This window comes from Gracilinanus agilis, chromosome 6, assembly GCF_016433145.1.
Source record: "Gracilinanus agilis isolate LMUSP501 chromosome 6, AgileGrace, whole genome shotgun sequence".
In the NCBI taxonomy this organism is placed as follows: domain Eukaryota; kingdom Metazoa; phylum Chordata; class Mammalia; order Didelphimorphia; family Didelphidae; genus Gracilinanus; species Gracilinanus agilis.
In genome coordinates, this window is record NC_058135.1 from 33,589,975 (window position 1) to 33,615,175 (window position 25,201).

Here is a 25,201-nt window from a genome sequence, read left to right on the forward strand (position 1 = left end):
TTTTGCTCTATCCTCTCATTTTCACTCTATGTCTGTCTGTCTGTCTCATGTGTGTTTCTTGTAGACAACATATGGTTGGGTTTTGGTTTCTAATTCACTCTGCTATTTGCTTCCATTTTATGGGCGAGTTCATCCCATTCACATTCAGAGTTATAATTATCAATTGTGCATTCCCAGACATTTTGATTCTTTCTCCTAGTCCTGTCCTTTCTTCTTTCACTGTTTCCTTCTATACCAGTCTTTTGTTTTTAATCAGTTCCTATAATCCCCTCCCTTGTTGTACTTCCCTTTCTCCCCCCTCCCTTCTTATTCCCCTCTTATTGTTCTTTAAAGCCATGCGGCACTCTCCCCGAAGCCCTCTCCCTCCCTAGTACTGCTTCCCTCTCCACCAGTCCGTTTGTTACCCTTCTACTTCTCTATAGGGCATGAATCTATTATCAGCCCCTATGGATCTGATTGTTCTTCTCTAAGTTGATTTCAATGCATTTAAGTATTGAATATTTCCTCTCTCTAAGCTCTTTACCCTTACAGTGTATTGTTATTTTACCTTGTTGATCCCACATGCTTCTTTATGGAAAATAATTTTATTCCTTTTTGCATGTTTTCCTATTTTTCTTATCTTCTTTTCCACTAGTTTTGTATATATATTTATACCTACCTACCTACCTACCTACATATATATATATATTTATAGATCTCTTGACATTTCATCCTATACAGTTTGTCCCTGTTCCCTCTATGTAAACTTCTTCTAGTTACCCTGTTGGTAATAATAATTTTTAATATTTGCCAATACCTTCTTTTCTTCTTGGGATATAAATTGATTGAACTTGTATCCCTTAAAGAAAATAAATTTTTTCTCCTCCCCAAATTCTCTTAATTACCTTATGTTGATTCTCTTGAATTCTGAGTTTGGGCAGCAAACTCTCTGTTTAAGTCCGGATTTTTCTTGATGAATGTTTGGAAGTCCTCAGTTTTATTGAATGACCATACTTTCCCCTGCAATAATATAGTTAGTCTTGCTGGATAGTTGATTCTTGGTTGTAGACCCAGTTCTCTTGCTTTCTGGAATATTGTGTTCCATGCCTTCTGGTCCTTCAATGTAGATGTAGCCACATCCTGTGTTATCCTAACTGTGCTTCCCTGATATCTGAATGACTTCTTTTTAGCAGCTTGTAATATTTTTTCCTTGGTCTGGTAGTTTTTGAATTGGCTATAATATTCATGAAAGTTGTCAGTTGTGGATTAAATGTAGGAGGTGATCTTTGGATCCTGTCGATTTCCACTTTTCCCTCTTGTTCAAGAATTTCTGGGCAATTTTCTCTGATAATTTCTTGTAAAATGCTATCTAACCTTTTACTTTTATCATGATGTTCTGGTAAACCAATTTTTCATTTTTTAAATTTTGTTTAATATATTCTTGCTGCTTTGTGAAGTCATTTGCTTCTAGTTGTTGAGTTCTGTTTTTTAAAGACTGAATTTCATCCCTGGCTTTTTGGTCATCCTCTTTCTGGTCTGATTTTCTTTGTAGATCATCTTTTGCCTTCTTTGCTTCATTTTCAAGCTGGCCAATTCTGGCTTTTAAGACTTTATTTTCTTGTTTTAGTTCATATATTTCCTTTTTCAAATTGTCTTCAGCCTCTCTTGATTGCTTTTTGAGTTCCTGAAGTTCTTGAGTTAATTGAGTTTTAAATTCTTGAGTTAACTGAATTTTGAGATCTTCTAAAGCCTGTGTCCAGTTCACTGGAACTACTTCCTCTTCTTCTATTTCTGTTTCATTTGTTCTCTTTTCACTTCCTTGAAAGCAGCTGTCAATTGTCATTTCTTTTCTCTTTTTCTGTTGCTTACTCATGTTTTTTTCCCTTCCTTGTTCTGCTAGTTTGAGCAGATGTATTTAATGATCTTTGATGAAAGATCCAGCTGGTAATGGAGGCTTGTAGTTACTTTCTCTGCCCTCTGAAGACTTCTTGTCTGTTCAGTTGTTGGGATTAATCCTCTATTGATTGGATTAATCTTACTGCTTTATCTGCCCTGAGGCTAAAACCTCCAGGGGAGGGAAAAAACAGAAAAAACAAAAAATAAAAAAAAGTGGGGGGACAAGAAGGAGCATTTTTGCTGAACTGAGCTCTCCAGCAGTGGGGTCTCCCTGAGCTGTCCGCTGTGTTTGATCTGGTTTTCTTTCCTCTTGAAGCCCTGCATTCTCTATCTCGGTATGAGGAAGCCAAGCTGTCTGCCATCTGGGGTTTGGCTCTATCTAAGCCACCATCTTCTGGGCGTTTTTGCTGTGTTTCTCTGGTTTTCTCCTCCAGTCACCTCTCCAGTGCCTGTGTTTGACTCTCTGAGTCTGGTGCCAGCAAGGCCTCCTCTCCCAACCAGTGCGCCCAGTGTCCCTGAGATTTCCCAGGCCATTGGAGACTCTGCACAGCTCATGGGGGAGGCATCCTGGGATTCCTCTTCTACGCCCTCAGACCCAACAGTTTAAGAATTGAAGCCTTTTTCTTGGCATACCTTTTTAGTTATGCTGCAGTAGGCTTCCCCCTGCTCTGTCCCGTTATTAGATTTGGTCCTCTTTCTTCTTGAAGCGCATTGTTTTCTATCTCGGTGTGTTAGGGTGTGGAGGTTTTGAGGTTCACTCCATCTACGCCACCATCTTCCCAGAAGTCCCTCTCTTAATGCTTTTCCTTTTAATTTTTTTTAATAGAGCAATTGACTCTTTTCCTTTTTTCTCATTTTTGTACAGAGAGTACATATAATCAATGTTAATCCTTTTTTGATTTTATAGTAATATAAGTTTAATATAAATATATATTTGCTATAATATTAATGCATACCGAAAAAGCCTTAGACTATTGTAACCTGCCAATTATTGGTAAATATTTTGGGACTGTGATTAATGTTTCTCTGTCTGATTCCAGGAGAAGGGAGCAAAAGTACCACAAGGTCATGGATACCGACTGAAAAATCTGCAAAGTGCCAGGGAGCAAAAGGTCATGCAGACCATGGATTGAGGAAGTTCTATGCCAGTACTGAAGGGCTTGAAACTAGTGTTTGAGGTTCGGGGTTGCAGCTTTTCTTACATAGAGGTCAGACTTCCCCTGAACTTCATTTCCTAGCCAAACACCTAAGATTGGCTATCATTATAACTCATCCCTGAGAAGGTGCAGGCAAATCAGACCAGGGAAAGACACTTCCCTTGCACACATATTTGGTCCTGTTATTTCTCTTTTATATAGAATGGCAATTTTCTGTGGTCCTGGCTCCTGAATGGGTAATTGCAAACTGCTTAAATCACTTTAATTGGGCCTTGATTAAAGGAACTGTTATAAGTTTATTTTTCCTTACATTTTTTGCACATAAGATTTTGACATTTTGCATTTTATTCACAAGTTAATTTTTTCTCTTTTATTTGGATTTTATTTTATTTTATTCTTTTTTATTTCTTTTGCCAATTGATTTCATACAACCCTGTGACTCAGCCATGTATCCTTAGCTGACCTGGGATACCCTCTTCAGGGGAGAATGTGTTATCGATTCTCCTCAGTGTGTGTGTGTAAGTTTTATAATCATAATGTCTGTATTATAATCTATAATGTAAAATTTTAACTTGGGTTGTGTGTGGGGGGCTAGGTCAGGTTTTAGAAGAACCACATGGAGGGCTGTAGTGGAGTAGAAGCTCCCTTCAGGTTGAAAGTCATTAATGTCTTTGAGGAAACACCCCTGGGAAAGTCCCAGGTGTGTGCAATGAGAAAGAAGGTGAGTTCTTTGTATACTTCCTAAATCTTAAGCAGCGGCAGCTGGGGCACTGGCACCAGCAGTCTCAGAAGTTGGTGGTAGAGGCATCAGTAGCAGCAGGCAGGGCATTGGAACAGCTTAGCAGAAAGCTGGGATCGACACTGGGACCAGCCAGGACTGGCATTGGGGGGGAAAGTCAGAAGCCAGAATCGGCTTTTCCCCAAGGGAAGAATCAGGCAGGCGGGGCCCAAACTGGCTGAAGCAGCTTCCAAGGTAATTGGGATAATGGTTGGCAAGCAAAACCAAACTGCTGCTATCAGCAAAAACATGGCATTCAAAGCCACTTTCCCCTTTCCCTGAAAAGCAGCCATGTGGCTGGCGAGAACGGGGAGAAGAGAAAAAACAAAACCAAAAACTTTCCCCTATTAGAAGGTTGCTCAAAAGAACTGAGCAGAGTGGCCAAAAAAAAGCACAAAAGCAGGTCTGAGGCTCTGGAGAGGATCCGGAGGTGTCTCAGAGTTCCACCCGTAGGGGGAGGGTAGAAAATCATGGCAGGACTTTTGTGGCTTATTATGCTATCAGAAAAATTGAGAATTATGTTTCCAAAGTGGTTGCCAAAACTGTTACAAATAAAATTAATATAGAAGGGTATATTTAAAGATATTAGGGTTTTATTAACAGCCATATTGATAATTAAAAAGAACCACGTGCCTGCTAAGATCTAATTCAAATGGCCTGCCATACCTTCCCCTTGGCTGCTTCCTAGGAAAGAGAGCGTCTCAATCAAGTTCTGAGACTTTATCCCTCTGTCTACATAATCACACTTCCTGCCCATCTGTATTACACAAGAGGAATCATTGAAAATGTAGTTTTCAAGTCCCCTAAACGTCCACAGGAAGTTTATATCATGGATCTCAATATTAAGACCCTCAAATTTCAAATATTACAATCTTTGAGCATAATCAGCACGATAGCACTATATTCTGATTTTTCTACTGACTAATGTTTCTATTTTTTAAATAGCTCCAAAGAATTTTGATTATTATTTTTTAATGAAGTTAGAGATTGGCACATTATTTTCCTTGATACTTTTGTCCTTTTTTCCTCTCTAGATAAATTCGTTATATTTTCTAGCTCTATAAAGTAATTCTTTGGTAGTCTGATTGGTATGGTACTCAGGAATTGAATTGAAAATAAACTGTCATTTTAATTATATTGGCTCAGTCTACCCATGATCAGTTAGTATTTCTCTAATTATTTAGGTCTGCCTTTGTTTCTGTAAAGTGTTTTGTAGTTCTATTTACATAGTTCCTATGTATACCTTGTTAGATAGACCATGTAGGCAGATTCCCAAATATTACATATATTATGCAGTTATTGTGAATGGAATTTCTCTTTTAAAAAATTTATTACATTTTATTTATTTAGAATATTTTTCCATGGTAACATGACTAAATTCTAACAATGATTCATGTTCTTTCTCTACCTTTTTCCCTTCCCCCTCCCGGAGCTGACAAGCAATTCCATTGGGTTATACATGTATCATTATTCAAAACTTATTTCCATATTATTAATATTTGCAAAGCTAAAATCCACAATCATATACCCATTGAACAATGTGATCGATCCTATGTTTTGATTCTGCGTTTTCACTCCCACAGTTTTTTCTCTCAATGTGGACAACATTCTTTCTCATAAGTCCCTCAGGTCATTGCATTGCTACTAGCAAAGAAGTTCATTACATTTGATTGTGCCCCAGTGTTTCACTTTCTCTGTACAATGTTCTTCTGGTTCTGCTCCATTTTGTTGGCAATATAAAGAAAATCAGTGTGGATTTATTTTATATTTGATTCCTTTGCAAAAGACATTAGGGTGATAATTAGATCATCTACCTACAACTGGTCTCTCCACCTTGTAGCCTATCCTTCTCTTCTTAACTCTTTACAGTCTGGCTTCTGCTTTCATCATTCAACTGAAACTGCTGTCTTTTCTCAATGGTCATTCTTCTTGACCTCTTGGCAACCCCTGAAACCTCTGAGCACTCTCTTGTCATTGACATTCTCTTCTTTTTAGGGTTTCACGACATGGCTCCTACCTGTCTTACCACTACTCTGTATTCTTTGTAGGTCATGTCCACTAACCATGAGTGCCTGTAAGACTGTAGCAGTTTTCATTTCTCCATCCATACTATCTCATTTAGTGATTTCACCAACAATGGCTTCAATAATAATCTCTGTGCAGATGACTCTAAGGTCTATTTGTTCAACTTGAACCTCCATCCTGACCTCAAGTCTCAAATCTCCAAATGCGTGGCCATCTCAAACTCAAACATGGTCAAGATTGAACTCATCATCTTCCCTTCCAAACTCTCCTTTCTAACTTCCCATTTACTGTAAAGGTGCTGGACAATCCTTCTCCTTTCTACAACCCTTTTCAGTTCGAAATCATGTTTGAGTGCATAGAGGATCTGTCGGAAGACTTGGAATGGAACATTTTCTATGTGGGTTCAGCAGAAAGTGAAGAATACAACCAAGTTTTAGACTCTGTTTTAGTGGGCCCTGTTCCTGCAGGAAGGCATATGTTTGTATTTCAGGTTGATGCACCAAATCCAGGACTTATTCCAGATGCAGATGCAGTAGGTGTAACAGTTGTGCTAATTACATGTGCCCATCGAGGTCAAGAATTTATTAGAGTTGGCTACTATGTAAATAATGAGTATACGGAGACAGAATTAAGGGAAAACCCACCAGTAAAACCAGACTTTTCTAAGCTTCAAAGAAATATTTTGGCATCTAATCCCAGGGTCACAAGATTCCACATTAACTGGGAAGACAATACTGAAAAACTGGAAGATGCAGAGAGCAGTAACCCAAACTTACAGTCACTTCTTTCAACAGATGCATTACCTTCAGCATCAAAGGGATGGTCAACATCAGAAAATTCATTAAATGTCATGTCAGAATTTCATATAGACTGCATGTGACTACCTGCCATCCCTTTAGTACATGTTAAGCTATAAAAACAAACAGAACTATTTCCCTGAAATTCTGTAAGTACATAATCAACACAAAATGTGAAGAAGTTTTAAAAATATCCTGTAGGAAGTTTATAAGAACAAATATTTGATCAAATTATGGAATATAAATACAACTATTTTTTTAAATCCTTAACTTCTGTGTATTGGCTCATAGGTGGAAGAGTGGTAAGGGTGGGCAATGGGGGTCAAGTGACTTGCCCAGGGACACACAGCTGGGAAGTGTCTGAGGCCGGATTTGAACCCAGGACCTCCTGTCTCTAGGCCTGACTCTCAATTGACTGAGCTACCCAGCTGCCCCCTAATACAGCTATTTTTAAGTAATTCTTTTTTTCTCTAATGTGTTATTTTATTTGCTCTAAAACTAATCTGATTTAAAGCATATATATTATTAAAAAAATCCTCCCTGTCATACAGATTCAAAACTTAGGTAACATCCTCAATTCCCTACATTTAATCTGCTGCTCAGTTCTATTATTCTTAACTTAGAATACCTCTTGTATATGCCCCCTTCTCTTTTCTGACTCTGCCACCACTCTGGTACAGGTCTTCATCATCTCATACTTGGACTATTGCAATAGTCTCCTTGTGGGTCTCCCACTCTTGTCTCTTCCCAAGTCAAATTCAGTCTCCAGTCAGTTGTCAGAATTATCTTCTTTAAAGACTGTATTGTTCCCTTATTCAATCAATTCCAGAAACTGCCTAAGACCTCCATAATTAAATAGAAAATCTTATCTGGTTTTTAAAGACCTTCATAATAGACCCCTTCCTACCTTTCCAGACTTCTTACACCTCATTTCCCAATATGTACTCTGTGACCACTGGACTCCTTTTTGTTTCTCACAGACAGCACTCTGAGCATTTTCAAGTGGCTGTCTCTCATGCCTGGAATTCTCTCCCTCATTAGTCTCCTGACTTCCCTCATTTTCTTTATGTCTCAGCTAAAGTCTTCTTTCCTCTGAGATTATCCTCCTCGAGAGCAGAGGCTATTTTTGGGGGGCTTTCTTTATATACTAGTGTTTTTCATAATACCCAGAAAATAACAGAAAATTCATGAGTACTTGTTGATTTGACTCTGCTTTTTGCCTCAATTTCTTTTACTTTTATAGCTATAGCAAGCATTACTAGCACTATATAAAATAATAATGGTGATAATGGATATCCTTGTTTATTTCTGATCTTATTAGAAAGGTCTTTAGTGTTTTTCCATTATAGATGATGCAGGTTTTATAAAGATACTATTTATAGTATGGAGGAAAGGTCCATTTATTCCAGTGTTTTTCATCAGCAATGGCTATTTTGTAAAACATTCTCTCCCCAAGCCTCACATATTTATTGTTTTTGTAGGTTTCCTAATTTTGAAATAACTCTGAATTCCCTGTATAAATATAACTTGGTCTTAGTGTAAAAATAAAAAAAACATGTTACTATAGCCCCTTTGCTAATATCTTATTCATTTTTTAATTGATATTCATTGGCTTAATGTTTTCTGTTTCTCCGAAATTTATTTATATAAAAGAAGGAATTTGATAGGATTCTTTTTTTCATTTTTTGTAATATTGGACTTATTTTTTTAATGTTTGACAGCTTTCATTTGTAAATCTATCTGGTCCTGGTTCTTTTCTGCTTTGGGTGTACATTTATGGCTTATTCTCATTTTTTTTTCTCAGACTAGATCTTCCTTCCTTCTTTTCTTTTCTTTCTTGTCTAGGGACTACTTTTTGGCCTCATCCTGCTCTGAGGTTAAGAAGGGGAACTTTGACTTGCTCTTTTTCTGGGAGCTGGGCTGCTTTGTAACCTCCTGTCTTAGCTGACTTGGCATCAATTCCCCCTCCCCCCCACCATCTTTGGGGCTCATCATTTTAATATTGAACTTAGTAGGGACAACTGGTGACTGAGCCACTGTGGCTTGGAGCTCCCAAACTTGAGAGACTTGCTAGCCTCTGACTTCCCAGTCAGAGGGATTACAAGCATGCATCACTATACCTGAGAGGTTGAGTTATTAAATTCTCTCATGGTCCTGTTAATCTGGGTGTTTTATATTTTTGTAAATATTCATTCATTTCATTTAAGTGATTAATTCTGTTGGATAGAACTGGACCAGAGAGTTTCTGGTAGTTTCCTTGATTTCATTTTCAGCCATGAATTCTTTTTCACATTGGGTATTGGCAACCTGGTTTTCCTCTCTTTAATCAGATTAGCCAGTGGGTTCTCTATTATTAGTTATTAAAACGATCTACATTTCTCTTTCAATGGTCTTTCTGCTTTTAATTTATTTAATCTCTAATCTGGGGAATTTTGTTTTTAGTTGGCTTTTGACTTGTTGATTTTCTCTCTTTTTAGTTTCATGACCTATTCATTGCCCTGTGTTTTTCTCTTTTATTGTTGAAGTGATTAAGCAATGTATATTTTCTCCTAGGTACTACTTTGGCTATCCAAAGTTTCTATTTCTCTTTTTTGTCATTTTCTTTGATGATGTTATTTTTATTGCTTCTTTGTGATAATTTGTTCTTTGACTCACCAATTCTATGGGATTAAGTAATTTTGTTCCTATTTAAGAAAGGATTCAAACTTAAATGGACAAGGTTATCAAGAAAAGGAAACTGCGTGTACCTCTCAATTTATGATGATGAAATAGTATATGTAAAGGTACAAAGTGATGCCAAAAAGTGTAATGGTGAGGTAAGTGGGATAAAGCATAAATGTGTTCTCAAAGATAAGAATTGGAGAGTGAATTTAGAGCTTGCTTGGCAGACTCAACCAACAGAGCCTGTCAGGTCCAAGTGAGGCTTAGCAGCCCTTTCTTATCACCAATCTGCCTCCTATTTAGGAACAACAGTGTGTAATGTTTTAATTTCTGACCTAGACAAATGACCACTACTTAGACTGGTGTTTTACTATGGAGGGCCTGGATTCCCTCAAACTTTCTGGATGAAGTGCCTGATGACGTCCAAGTCTACTTTTTGGATACACCGTCCCATTATTCTCAAGATGCCCCAATGCATACCAAGGAAGAAGAGTGTTCATTTCACATCTTAATAACGCAAGATAGCCTTCACATAAGTAAGCAATTGAAGATACCAACAAAGATACCAATTTGAGCTAAAAACAAAACTCCAAAACAAAGAAGAGGTTTAAATCTGAATCTGTATCAACATTTTCTCCAGTATTTTCTTAATGACAATCACCAAAATAGTAAATCAAACTTGGACTTATTTGGATAGTATTTGCTGACTTCTGAGGTGTCACATTTCTAAGGCTCATACTGAAAATTGAACAAGACAAGCTCCAGTGGGGCTCTGATTTTTCTCCTGTATGGTGGGAAGCCAGGCTAGAGGTAGGGCTGCTGTTCTGAGGGCTTTAAAGCTTACCTGCCCATCATAAGCAGTTGGTCAAAGGTGGGAGCAAGGGTGGATATGTAGGATAAATACAAAGGTATGGTATTTGGGTCCTGTAAAATAGCCAGAGTGCTAAAACTCATAATGAGCTAAGGCTTGTGATGAAGGCAAAGCACCACAAAAAGGTGATGTTTTCTGTTAACTTATTTTGGTGGGGAGGAGGAGGAGAATCAAAGTTACAATAAGGCTGCTGCTCAGGGTAGTTGCAATGATGGTAAATGAGGATGGAATGATAGCAGAACCACTCCATTTTGATTTTGTCTTGGTTTCCTTTTTGAAGCAATATTTCATATTCATATAATAATATGTAGACTGAGAAATATAGGAGAAAAAGGGCTAAACAGGGATGAAAACTAGGAGAAGTTACAGAACACTTCACTCTCTTTGATAGGCCCATAGATGTGGTTGAAAACTTAAAGGACTGGAAAGGGTGACTGTGGATACACTGTGAAATCAATCTGAAAAAGGTCATAGGATCAAGGCATATGCAGGAGAGTGACAAGTGTGGTCCCAGTTCTCTTAGTAAAGGACAGTCTGCAAATGAGAGAGGAGGGGTGCCTTAGCTTTGATTCCTGGTAACATTTGTTAGAGGCATCATTAATGAACACTAGAAACGTGCCAATACAGTTTCATCAATAACAGGTCACTAAATCTAGACTAGGGAATTAGGGTGTTTCTGAGTCTTGATTGGTCTGTTCCATTGATAAAACACACACACACACACACACACACACACACACAAACAAACCACACACAGTGCCAAATAGTTCTGATAATTATAGTTTTTCCTGAAGCAGTGTATGACTTTGAGAGTTGAGCTATAAGGAAAGCCAAGTCCCTAGAATCGACACTTTCTGGTTGTGGTGCTGGAGGAGCCTCTTAAGAGTCCCTTAGACAATAAGGAGATCAAATCAATTAATAATTAATTCAGCATCTTCACTGGGAGGTCCAATACAAGAAGCTGAAGCTTCAATACTCTGGCCACATAATGAGAAGACAGGACTTACTGGAAAAGACCTTCATGTTGGGAAAGATTGAAGGCAAAAGGAGAAGGAGAGACCAGAGAATGAGATGGCTAGATGGTGTCATGGAAAACAATGAATATGAACTTGGAAAGGCTCTGAGAGATAGTGAAGGATAAAAGGGCTTGCTATGTCTATGGAGTCACAAAGAGTCTGACCCAAGTGAACAATAATATAGTTTTAAGTCTAGCAGTGCTATTCTCTCTTTGTTCCCATCTCTTCTACCTCCTATCCCCCCATTATTTCCTTTAGATTCTAGGCTTTTGATTCCTCTGAAAGAATGTTATTGTCTGGTTTTATGAAGTAACCCTTTGGCAATTTGGTATGTAGCATGCATATGATCTGTGATTTCATACATTTAGGAGTTCTCCAACAACGCAAAAGCAATCCATTCATCTGACTGAACTCTTTGAGGGCAGGGATTGCCTTTTCTTTTCTTTGTACCCCTGTGCTTAGCTCAGTGGCTGGCATATACCAGGTATTTAATAAATTTTTGCTGACCAACTCCCCATCTTGTTCAATTTTTGTTCATGTTCTCAGTCAACAGTCAGTTGGTCAACAGGCATTTTAAGAGCTAGGCACAGTGTTAAGTACTGGTAATACATATATAAACAGAAAGATAGCCCCTATCCTCAAGAAAAGCTTATCTTCTAATGAAGTTAAAAAAGTGCTGGAGTGAAGATCCCCAGGATGAGTGGGAAGATGAGAGAGAAAATCCTGGGTTCATCTGGAGAAGAATGAGACATGTCTGGCCTGGACACCTTCCTTCAATGGCAGCTCCCAGAGACACCATCACTGAGGGAGGTCCCCTAGAGATGTTGGTCCTTTCAGTGGGTCAAGTCCAGGTCTGGTGGGAGCTTCAAGGATGAAAAGGTCTCTGGAGCCTCAAGTACAGCCTGGAGAGAAATGGGTCTTATTCTCTCAAGGTTCTCTCCAGAACTTGGGATCACTCAACATGTGGGGGCTGTATTTGCTTTTTCCTAACATTGTGAGGGTACCAGTGAGGTACTCCGTCTACCTCTCATCTCTCACTTTTGCCATGTGATCATCCCCATCTTTTCTTCACTAATGTACGCAATGTGTAAATTTATAAATTATAATATAAATTAACTAATTTAGGTAGTATTATCATTTTTACTATATTGACACAGCCTAACTATGAGCAATGTGTAGCTCTCCAATTATTTGTTTCTATATTTCTGTAAGGGATGTTTTATACACAGAAAAGTATATAGATATGCTATACTTATACACACATTTATAGAGTGTGTAGCAGTAGGTTGACTCCTAGGGATTTTATGCATTGTATTGGATAGACAGGGGAAAGACAAACACAATGATAATACATTGTTGGTGCAGCTAGAAATTGATTTAATCATTGTAGGAAATAATTTGGAATCATGCGATATCTCAACAAAATGTTCATTCTCTAGGTTCCAGAGATTCCACTCCTGAGCCTGTATTTTAGGGAGGGCCTACATAGAAAGGCTACAAGTCTAAAAAGAATCATCTAGAATCACTGTCTTTACATTCTTATCACCCAATTGCTTCTCCATCCTCTATAATCTGGCTTCTAGTTCTTCTGTTCAATTTAGACTCCTCTCTCCAAAGAACCCTGGGCTCTGACAAGTGAGCTTCAATTGTACCTTTCCCAAAGCTGAACCACCTCAATGCTCCCTGGTCTTCTTCAGGCATTGCCTTTCCCATTAGAATGTAAGCTCCTTGAGGCCAAAGACTGTCTTACTTGCTTTGTTTGAATATTCCTTGTGCTTAGTAGTGCCTGGCACTTAGTTTCTGCTTAGTAAATTCTTTTTCTTTTATTCATTCATTCACCTTGCATTTACTCTTCAAGGTTATCAAGGATTCTCAACTGTTCAATCCAGTGCCCTCTTGCTGGGCCTTTCCACAAATGATGTTCTATTAGATTGCAAAAACCTCCTTGGACACTCTCTCCTCCCTTACCTTGAATTGTAATGCAATTCTTGCCATCTTGCCTGGGCACTTCCAACAATGTTTTCCTAGGTTCAGTTCCTTGGTTACATGTGCTTTCTTGAAGAGCTCATCATCTCCCATGGGCTTGATGATCATTTCTTTGCTGATGACGCCCAAATCTTTCTATCTGGCCCCTCCATTTTCTGGAAGTCTCACAGGCTGTCCAAACTCAGTGTGTTCAAACAGAAATCATTATTTTCTCTTCTCAGTCTTCCCTATTTCTGTGCAATCTTCTAGGGGCATATTAGAATTAATATTACTGGTGTGGGAAGTAAAATAAAACAATGTATATAAAGTACTTTATAAACCCTTAAAGCCCTATATAAAAGTCATCTATTATCATCTTTACTAAATTCCTACCCCAGCACTTCAGGGCATACCTTCTTTCCACAGTCTTTACAGCAACAACCACCCTCCTAGTCACCCAGATTCACAACCCAGAGAGTTAAAAATAACTTTCTCCTCTCCTCATCTCTCCCACCCAATGAGCTGCCAAGTCTTATAGATTCTACCTTTTCCACAGCTCGCTGAACCTTATGGTTGTGTGACCCTGGGCAAACTGATTAATCTCCCTATACTACAGTTTCCTCTTTGTAAAGAAGAGGTAATAATATCTGCAGCTAACAGAAACACCAGCTACAGATCATTATCATTTACTCCATTAAAATCCTAGTCCAAGACCTCATGGCAAAGGCCTAATCTGGGGTTCTAGAAGGTCTGCCAGATGAACATAAATGCAGATTCTACCAGGGTGGAAAGGCTTGGAGTATGGGTACCACAATGGATGGCAAGTTGCCTGCCCCAGGACAAATCTGGCCATTACTAGCTAGTGGGCAGGTGATGGATTTTTTTTTTCTTTGGCAGTTATTCAAGAAGGTTTGGAAATACTTTAATCTACATGGTAAAGGCCCCAGCCACACTATTATCCTCAGAAATCTCTTCGGTAAATTTAATGCTCTTCATTTAGTTGTTTTGAATAGGAGATGTTTCCAGCCTACAGTAACAATGCGTCAGACTGAGCACATGAATCTTGTTACCTTTTCATAACTCAAAGACTCACCTTGAAACTCTTTTAAAGGATCACTGCTGCAATAGCACAAAATAGAATAATTGGGCTCCCAGACTGCTTACCATGCAATTTCCCAGCACGTGTTGAAAATCTGCAATGACTGCATTTGAGAGAGGAAAAGGTTCTTGGAACAGCAAGGGATTTTCAGAATAAGTTTTGCTCACCTAGAGAAAGAAATAAAAATACTATCTATAATTATACCTATTGAAAAATAACTGAACAATTTCAAAAGATCAAAGCACATTTCAAGTCCATAGCAAAGCCTAATGAGACAGTATTTCTAACCCATTAGAAACATGGAGTTCCTGGTATTTAAAAATGTTTACAAATCATTTGTATCTCAGTCCTGACCATTCTTGCTCTGTAAAGTGAGAGAACTGGACTAAATGATCTCTAGTCTCCCTTCTGTCTCTATAATAGGCTGCTGCTGTTTCCTCTGGAGATGAGGTCTATACATTTGAATCTCACTGAATCAGAGAATTTTTGAGTAGGAAGCAGCGCTAGGCAGGGCAATGTTTAACAATGGGCTCTCTGAAAAAAAGGTACACTTCACACACGCTTCACTTTAATTTGCATTATTAACCTTCTCCATCACTATCTTACATTTAGACAATCAAGAAAATGGTAATTCAAGCCCTGGTTGGAAGAGTTTCTTAATTTCTGAAAATGTAACAATTGCTTCTTGAGCTGGTTTGAGATGGTGCCAGTCCACTCCTGGTTGGAAGGTAACCTACCCTACAGGTCCTCTGGTTCAGAAAAATTTTTTTTGCCTTTCTCTCTCTAATACTTAGCACAGCACACTGTACTACATATAGAAGGTGCTTAATTAAATGTTTATTAGTTGTGAGGAGATCAGTTAGGTAGAGCACTGGTTAGAGTTAGATGCTGGAAATGTCAAACAACTAGAGGAAGCTGGTGCCTCATCAAATGTTCCTTATTTTATGACCAAACAAAAGATAGAGGACATTACAAGATGTAAAATGAGTAACTTTGATTATATTAAATTAAAAAGGTTTTGTACAAACAAAGCCAATGTAATCAAGATTAGAAGGGAAACAACTGGGTAAAAATTTTTATAACAAATTTCTCTGATAAAGGTTTCACTTCTCAAATATATAAAGAACTAAGTCAAATTTATTAGATTCCAAGTCATTCCCCATTTGATAGTCAAAGGATATGAATAGGCAGTTTTCAGATGAAATCAAAGCGATCAATAATCAGATGAAAAAGTGTTCTAAATCTCTTATAATTAAGAGAAATGCAAAACAAAACAATTCTGGGGTACCACCTCACACCTATCAACTTTGGCCAATCTGACAGTAAAAGAAAATGATAAATGTTGGAGAGGATGTGGCAAAATGGGGACACTAAAACATTGCTGGTGGACTTGTGAACTGATCCAACCATTCTGGAGGGCAATTTAGAATTAATAGCACTACTAGGTCTATATCCCAAATATCTTTAAAAAAAAAAGGTAAAGGACCTGTTTGTACAAAAATATTTATAGCTGCTCTTTTTGTGGTAGCAAAGAATTGAAAACCAAAGGGATGTTCCTCAATTAGGGAATGGCTGAACAAAATGTGGTATATGATGGTGATGGAATGCTATTATGCTATAAGGAATAATGAACAGGATGATTTCAAAAAGAGCTGGAAAGACCTACATGAATAACTGATGTGGAGTGAAATAAGTAGAATCAAGAGAACATTATACATAGTAACTGCAAAAATATGGAATGGACAAATGTTTTTGTCAAATGTCAAATATTGCTACTAAGAGCAATACAACAATCCAGGTCAGTTCTGAGGAATTTATGAAAAAGAATTCTTTCCACATCAAGAGAAAAAAACTGTTGGAACGAATGAAGATGAAATATGTTTTGTGTGATAATACACAAACAACCTAGAAAAAAATCTTTCAATGGCCCCGATTTCTGGCTTTCTTCCTTAGAAACTTTGGGAGATTTCCTTTTGGGTGAGATTAGGGCATCTCTTCTGACTGAGTTGGGAAACCTCACTCCTAGGGGCAGAATTCTTTAATTCTCTGTATTTTCTGGTATATTCTAATCTGTAGAACTTATCTGATTTCTGTTTGCTATTTTCCTAGATAAATGTTTTTATTCCTTATTCACTACTTATAATAAATATAATAACTAGTCTACTATGTGCCAGATACTGTGCTAAGTACTTTATAATTATCTCATTTGACTCTTACAACAACTCTGGAAGATGCTATCATTACTACCATTTTGTAGACAAGTGAGGCAAACAGAACATTAGTGACTTGCCTAAGGTCACACAGTTAGTCTGAAGTTGGATTTGAACTCAGGTATCCCCGACTCTCGACCTTCATTAGCAGCTGCCTGTGATGATCTTGTGTGTAATGTGTTTGGTGGAAAGAAGTCAGCCCTGTGGGGAACCCCTTAAGGTGCTGCAACCAGAGAACCTAGCAGACAGAATTCTAGTCCAGTCACCTCTCTCACCTTAGCTCCATGGCCCCTTCTCACATGTCCTTTGGAGCAGGAACCACAGTTTCCTTGGAGAGCAGTGAACAATGTTCCAGAGCCATCATCTATTGAGGCCTCCTCCAGAGCCACACTGAGACCACCCATGGTGGCATACATCATCCATATGGGTGCATGCACTTTACATATGGGGAGGAGAGCCAGGAGTTAGCATAAAGAGGTCCAGAGATAAGACAGACTTCCCATCTGTGTTTGGGCTGTGTGCCCACATCTGCCCAGTGAATATTTCAAACTGGATTCCCTGTGGGTGTCTGAGTCCTGCCCTTAAACTCACAAAGCTCCCCAATTGCCTTGAGGATCAATGAAAACTCTTCTATTTGACTTATTGACCCTTTTCAAACTGGCTTTTTAAAAACTTCCCTTTTTAAAAACAAAAACCTAAACAAAATACAACAATTACTGGTTCTAAGTCAGAAGAGTAGTAAGGGTTAAGTGATCACAAAAAAGTGGTTAAGCTAGGGAAGGCCTAGAATCAGATTTGAAACCAGGACCTCTCATTTCCAGGCTTGGCTCTCCATCCCCTGAGCCACCTAGCTGCCTCTGACTTTGTTTTTTAATTTTATCCATTATCCCCTTCCTGTCTTTGATGGTCCAACCAAAGTGCTCTGCTCTTTAGGTCTTTGCCCAGGCTCTCTCCCAGGCATGGAATTTTCTTCTTTCTAAGCCCTAAGTGAGCCTTCCTGATCCCCCTTCCTAAAGCCCTCCCAACCAAAATCTGGACATTATAGTTACCTTTCATTTATTACGTTATTCTTATTTACATAAAAGCTATGTGCACCACCCCTGATGGCTCCTAGAAATCAGAAATGGTTTCATTTTTTACTTTGGGTCCCTAGAGCCTAACCCAGTACCTGGCACATAGCAGGAATTTAATCATGCTTGTGGATTGATTACTGACTAGGTTCCTATGAGTTAAGGGGCCATGTGAATGTTGACTATTTGGGTAACTTAGATATTAAACCATGTAACTAGACTTTAGCACATCTGAAGCAGCATGAGTGGAGGCTGCATTTAATAGGAGCTGGACAACAAACACAATAATCAATACAAATGATTTCTGGATGCAACTTGAAAGTGGCTACAGCCTAATATATTGATTTTTCTAGAAATTCACATTTGTTGAAATCTGTAATTTGAATTGTACATTTGTGATTAAAATGAAGACTGAGCTTGTTCATTCCTTCATCTCCCGTGAAGAAACCATGCAATATTTGGTACTGCAGCACTGGGAGGCCAGGATTGTGTTTTTGTCTCCATCACTTCCTTTTTAGCTAATGAGCCACACAGAACAAATAATGATTTATGCCCCATGAATGCTTCCTACCTACCCCTACCACCCACCCCAACAATGCAAGATACCTGCACTTTTGACTAATAATAAGTAGAGAATAGCTATTAAAATAACAAAATGTTCTAATTATATTTGTATTGTAAGGAATTTATCCTTCATAAGTTTCAGATATATGAGGTGTATATATTCACTTTTTTCAATAGGTTGAAAGGATATATGTGATTCATCTGTTTATTTATGTATACCCATTACATGGTGGCCAATCCTTTGGGTAGGAACCATTCTGAATTTAGCTGGGTGGCTTTTTGAATGACAAGTACATCTGCCATCCACTGCCTGGCTCAGATTGTAAGCTTGGTATTGGATTTACTATTGAATTATCCTATTTAATACACATGGACACAAATAAGCGCAAACACATCGTCCTCCCTCTCATCTGAGATTTTATTGGTGCAGGTACCTTCAGATCAGGATTCTCTCTCTACTGACATACATTAATCCTTGCTCGGAATCTTCCAGTTGCCTGGACAGTGAGAGATTAAATGACTTGCCAGGGTCAAAAGCTTTATTTCTGAATCAGAACTAGAACCCAGGTGTTTCTGACTAGTAGGCCAGCTCTATTTGTCACACTGTGGTGCCTCTAATATATATACAGGCATGTAATATAAACATTAATATTTGTGAAACACTTTGCAAACCTATAGAAAGGGTAGCCATTATTATCATATCAGCCATGGAATGCATTGTCAGGCAATTTTCCCATTTAAAAGTTTACTGATTTTCCTGAAAGTTGTCATTTCTAATTTGTTTGTTTTTTCATTCACCCAGAGTAATAGAGCCAGAGTTCCTTTTTCAGAAATACTCTCCAGAGAAAAGAGAGATACATAAGCAAGGGAAAAGGTGAAGAGTAAATTTAAGGATTGCCTGAAATCTTTGTACCGCATTAGCCCAAATATAATACGACCCTGAATATAGTGCGATCTTAAGTATTTTGAAGGGTAACTCAGAAAGAGGAAACACCCGTTTTATTTTCTCCTTTTAAATTACAACTTTCTCTTATCTTGTGAATAATGCAGGCACTTTATATATGAAGTTTTTTCAAGGTCCTGAAAACAAGTTAAAGAAGTTTAATGCCAATACTTTTATTAAATATGTATTACTTTTTTAGATAATTGTGAGAAACTACCTTCCAATATTTAATCATGTTCTCCTTCCTCTTCTATTTCCTCATTTCCTGAAGGGGAAACATCATTTGAGTCACCACCATCACCCTCTTCTTCCCACAAAACACCAACTTCACTACCATCCATATTGTTTGATATATAACATTTTTTAAAATCCAAGCTCAATGGACTCAGTGAAGATTTTGTTTCAAGTGGTTTTGATCCAGTTCCCTAATATAGTGATTGATGGTTTCTTTATTTTTCCTGATGGAGTAAATTCATGGTTTCCGCCCAACATCCACTCGTTATATTCTTTCCTCAAATGATCTTTGAATGGTTTATTAATCACTACATCTAACACTTATAATTGCGATGTCATTCCTCCTGGAATAACAACTAGGTCTGTGGGCATTTCATCAATTCTCTTCTTGACATTTTAGTCAGGTGATCCTTGAATGTGTCAAGTAAGAACACTCTTCTCTGATGCAGTAATGCACTGGAGGCCTATCCCAGACCACATTCAAGAACACAAGTTCTTCATTCATCCATCTTTTTTCCTGCACGAAAGATCATTCCTGATGGTAACTTTTCATGTCTTAAAATTACATAAAGAGTCAGTTTTCCCCTTCAGCTGTGACTGCAAGTATCACAGTCATTTTAGTTTTCTCATTTCCAGTAGTTTTAATTAGCACTGATTTGGTGCTTTTGGTATTAATGGTGACATTTGATGGAATATCAAAACAAACAGGTATTTGGTCAGCATTTCCCATCTGCCCCAGGAGATAGCCATGCTTTTTATGTATGCTGAGGTGTACAATATATAGCTTATGATTTCAAAGCTAAAAGTGCTTGAATATAGTGTGAATGTGACTTTCAAAAAAAGTCACACACATACTATATATATATATAAAAATATGGCAGATCCTAAATGAGTAGCTCCCTGCTAATACTCACTGTTAGTTTTTATAGTCAGGGTCCTAAGTTTTTGTAATTTTGGTCTTTGAGGTTAGATTGTTTCACATATGAATCTAAACATAGAAACGTGGACATTAAAGCAAAGTCCTCAAACAGCCTAAAAAATTACTTACCTCTTCAAGAAATGCAGATGGTAAAGCGTTATCCAGGGGATTGTCTGTGGCACACAAGTAAGTGATTCCATCAATTAAGAGAGTATGGTAGACATAGCTTTGAGAAAGAGACATACATTTATATCATAATTTTGCAGAAATTAAGCAACCTATTATAAATTTAACCAACAAAATTAAGGACATGGAGCTTAATTGAGCTGATTTCATCTAGAAAACTCTAACTGTGAAACATTTGACATTTTCTCTAGTTAACCCAAAATGGTATACCTGACTTCACACCATCTACAGCATGGAATTATTAGCTGTCACAAAGCAGAGTCCAGGTGTCCACTCTGATGTAGGGCCTTTCCTGTTGTTGGTGCTTTCATTTCTTTTAATTACTTTTTTATTTAACTATTTATTATATCTTCTCCACTGCTCCCCCATCCCCCAAAAGATTATAAGCTTCTTGAGTACAAGGACTACTTTTTACTTTGTCTTTGTAGGTCCTACACCTAGCACAATGCCTAATAAATGTTTGTTTTTTAATTCTTATTTAATTAAATTTATTAAATTAAGTTTATTAATTTAATATATTTGACCTTCGAAAATACCTCAAATGCTTTCTTTTTTCTAACCCTTACCTTCCATCTTAGAATCAATACTAAGGCAGAAGAATGGTAAAAGCTAGGCAATGAGGCCTAAGTGACTTGCCCAGGGTCACACAGCTAAAAAAGTGTCTGAGGTCAAGTTTGAATCCAGTACCTTACATCACCAGTCCTGGCTCTCTATCCAGTGACCCACCTAACTGCCTCCCTCCCAAATACTATCTAAATTTAAACATGCATTGAAAATAGCCCTATTAGATGCCACTTGTTTGCCTTTGGGGTGGGAGTCAAGTTTTGTATTGATCATGTAAGAAAAATGTTAAAGTTCCTTTGCTTAACCATCTAATTATTTTGGAGAAGACGGGTCCCTAACACTTAACCCAGGGCCTGGCAGACAGTGGGTGCTTGACATGGCTGGTAGACTTGTGGATTATGTTTTGGTATGTGGGATGCATGAAAACTGGAGGGAGTCCCCTTTGGCATGTCCCCTCTGCCTTGGCCTACCCATTCTATCTCTTAATTACATTCCAGTTTTTGATAGACTTCCCAAACTAGGAGGGCAGTAGGTAGCCCAGGTAATTTAGAAGTAAATTTGTCAAGTGGCTGACCTTTTTAATGCAGGGCCATTAACACAGCTTAGTCCGGGTCAGGAAGGAATGGCCTTTCCACATGCAGGGGCTATAACCAAACACTCAAGTTATATGGTCTAGGTCAAAGTAGAAATGAAAAATGTGTCCTTTCCATGTATAAATTCTTAGAAGTCTTTAGCACTAGGATACACACATGGTTCCCTTAATCCCTTAATAAATCTTGTAGATGAGGATTAATACATGTAATCTTTCCCTATAAAATACCTTTATTTCTAAATATGGGAATTTATAGAGAAAAAAGTTTCTAATTTTCCAGGCATCAAGGCAGTTGCTACTGTGAATACCTAATACTATATGAAGGAAGGAACTCGGTAGTTCAAATTGTCTTTAGTACTACTAAGTAAAGCTACAGTTTGTCTAATTAAGCTCATTTTACAGTATCATCTCATATGCACCCTCCATATTTTTTAGCAGCAGCATCATTAAGCGAGAGCTGCTAAAAAGTAATTTGTGTAGACTACAATCCTGGAAACACACACCTTACCTTCCAATACGTGCTGTGGTTTTTTTCTCAGCTTTTAGAAGCACTAGTTTTAGCACTGATGACGCTGCCTCCTAAAAATAAACTATTAATGCTCAGTCTGTTGTAGAGAAACAAATAGAAAATGTAGAAATATATCCTTGTTTTTTCTTAATAAATTAACTGGAACATGGCGAGTTCAGCTTTGTTTGTACATCATGAGTAATAAATGTCATATTCATGCCCATTTGAAGAAAAAAGGATACAAAGCAGCCCCAATGCAACCCATATCTTCATACGGTTTTTATGATGGAAAGGACCATCTACTTGGACTGTGGGTTTTCATCACCACCAGTCAGCAGGAAGCCAATTTAAACTGGGCACATCATTTTCACAGAATTACCGTAAGACACCTCAGGCCCCCTTGCCCTGGGCAGCCTCTATCCCTGACAAGACTCAAAGGGCTCAATTGAAACTAGACAAAAAATGGCTATTTGTAATGATTCATTGCTTTTTTCTAGAAAGACAAAAGATGACCAACCACTCTCCCTATATCTCTTTTCAAACAAATTAAAAATATCGATCACCTTTATACCAGCCTGTGGTCCCCAAACCAGTTCTTCTAGCCTAAGTGCCCCAAGGAACCTATGCATATCGAATTTTATGTGGCCCCCTTTTGTCCAGTGTCTTATAGGCTCCCAGCTGAATCCTACCACCATTTGGGTAGTTTTGCTTTTGAAATTGGTTAATCACATCCCTTCAATGCTACATACACTAGAAGTTAAACTGGAAAAGCTGGGGTCACTGTTAGGAAAATGAGAGTGGGATGAGACAGTGAGGTACAGCAATGCCTTTTTACAAATAGAATTACCAGCATCATAGATCCAGAGCTTAAAAAGGCTTTAGAGGCTGACTAGTTCAATCCCCTGATTTTACATATGAGGAAACTGAGGCTTAGGGAAGTTGTGAGGTCATAAAAGTAGTGGAAAGAGGACGAGATTTAAAACTGGTTCAGGAGTACTACTTTTTATAATAGTGATATATGTAACATATAATAAACATATAATAATATAATAAATAATGATAATACTAGCTAATATATATAGGGCATGCTACACTACCTGGCACTGTGCTAAGCACTTTACAAACCTTTCATTTGATCCTGGGAGGTAGGTGCTACAGTGATCCCCATTTTACAAATGAGGAAACTGAGGCAAATAGCAGTGAAGTAACTTGCCTGGGGTCACATAACTAGTGGATGTCTCCTATGGAAGCTTCATGGACTTTTTTTTTTCTTTTTCAAAACCCATACCTTCTATCTTAGAATCAATCTTGTGTATTTGTCCCAAAGCAGAAGACCAGAAAGGGCCAGGCAATGGGGATTAAGTGACTTAAGTCATACCCAGGAAGTATTTGAGGCCAGATATGAATTGAGGACCTCTTGTCTCCAGGCTTGGCTCCCTGTCCACTCAGATACCTAGCTGCCCCTTTCATGGACTTTCATCTCCTTATTTCTTTAAGTTTTATACTGGCTGGTAAATCTTTGCCCCTATCAAGGCTAATAGTGACAGAGCAGATATCCCTCCCCCAGATTTATTTTAGATCAGACCTGTAGTTTCACTGGCATAGGGAACTTCCTTTACCAAATTATCTTGTCACCTGCTCTGGAATATATTGTAATCTTTTTATTTAAGTAAAAAATTTAATATATTTCCCCCAATTACATAACATTTTTAACATAAAAAAATTGAGCACTAAATTCTCCCCCTCCCAGCTCTTGATATGTAATGACTGCACATGTAAAACACATACATACACCTACACACCCTCTCCTATAAATAGCAATTCTTGTGCTTGCATTCTTTTAGGGTCCCTCTTGGGGAGAAAACTCCCCCTAACCAAGCAATTTGTCATTACAGGGAACTGCCTGGAGCCCCGAGAGTTGAAGTCAAAGGAGAGGAGAGAAATGAGACATGAACCCAAGTCTTTCCTCCCTGGTTTTGACATTAGCTTTCCATGCATCATGCTGGCTATCCCAAGGATTAACTATTTGCAACTCGCTTAGCCCAGTGCCCAGCATACAGTAGGGGCTTAATCAATGATTATTTCCTTTTTCCCTAATGCAGGAGGAACTGCATCAGGACTTTTGGGACACTGCTTTCTAAGGACAGGAGTTGGGTGGGTATAAATATACAATAAAATATATTAAACATAATAGATAATAAAAGATGCTTAGTTAATTTAAATTGTAAATTAAGTTAACCTGAGGTTTTAATTTTTTGTTAGGAGCTGTCAAAGTGCGGGGGGGGGGGGGGGGACAAAGAGAGGTCCATTACTCCTTTCAATCAGTAGTTTATCATTATGGGTTACTTGGCACCTCCACTTTCTGTCTGCAACAAGGTCTTTCCCTGAAGCGACGCCTGAAAAGAGGCTATCCAGGGAAAAAGAGGCAGCGAGTCCCAGAGGACTCCTGGAGGTGATACGTGGCCAGATCGTGTAGCGGGGAGGAGGACCCGACCAGCCCGGAGGGGTGGCTACCTGATAGGAGCCTCCGGTCAGGGCCAGCTCGGCCAGGATCACTCGGCCATTAGCAATGCAGCTGTACGTGATGGTCATAGTGGCTCCGAGTCCTCCAGCGGCGGTGGCACGGGACACCCAAACCCTCGTCAACTGTCGCCAACCGCTAAGGCGGGTCTCTGGCGCAGGCGCAGTGCTGCAGAGACAGGGCTAGTGAAAGTTGGAAGAGAGCCGACCGAGGGGCGCCGGGAGGGTCAGGGCTATGCAAAGAGGGCGGGATGCTACTTCACGTGGAGGGGCGGGGCTTTCATATGAGGGGTGGGGCTGCATAGGTAGGCATCAGATTGCGGAGGGAAATAAAAAAATTATAATAATTAGGCCAGTTTATGTGCTTGTCCTCATTCAGTGCCTGATTCCTAAGAATCCCACACTCATCTATAAAGTGAGATAATAATTACATGATATTTCTAAAGTGCTTTCTTTGCAAATCTTTTTTCCCCGTTTCTTTTTATTATGCAAAATACACTTCTATCTTGGTCATTGTTATAGGGCAACTCATACATAACCAAAACCCCCAAATAAAACCATAAATATATTGATGTGAAAGATAGTGTGCTTTGATCCGCATCCATCTGCCTCCAGTAGTTCTTTCTTTGGAGGTGGAAAGCATTCCC

General features: G+C 38.5%; 2 protein-coding genes across 2 annotated transcripts in view; one reads left to right on the forward strand and one right to left on the reverse strand.

Annotated features, from left to right (window-relative positions):
- Positions 1-24,626, reverse strand: part of LOC123251807 (vesicle-associated membrane protein 712-like) — a 56,598-nt gene extending 31,972 nt beyond the window's left edge. Inside the window, exons 1-5 of the mRNA XM_044681119.1 lie at positions 24,549-24,626; positions 22,035-22,105; positions 20,314-20,410; positions 14,306-14,411; positions 4,822-4,840 (exon numbers count right to left, since the gene is read on the reverse strand). Of these exons, the coding sequence (XP_044537054.1) occupies positions 4,822-4,840; positions 14,306-14,411; positions 20,314-20,410; positions 22,035-22,105; positions 24,549-24,626 (371 nt within the window). The remainder of the gene's footprint in view (positions 1-4,821; positions 4,841-14,305; positions 14,412-20,313; positions 20,411-22,034; positions 22,106-24,548) is intronic.
- On the forward strand, positions 5,875-6,715 carry LOC123251703 (histone chaperone ASF1-like). The gene is made up of 2 exons (XM_044681012.1): positions 5,875-5,892; positions 6,131-6,715. Exons 1-2 carry the CDS (start codon positions 5,875-5,877, stop codon positions 6,713-6,715), a joined length of 603 nt encoding a protein of 200 aa, XP_044536947.1.
- Positions 24,627-25,201: the final 575 nt, after the last annotated feature.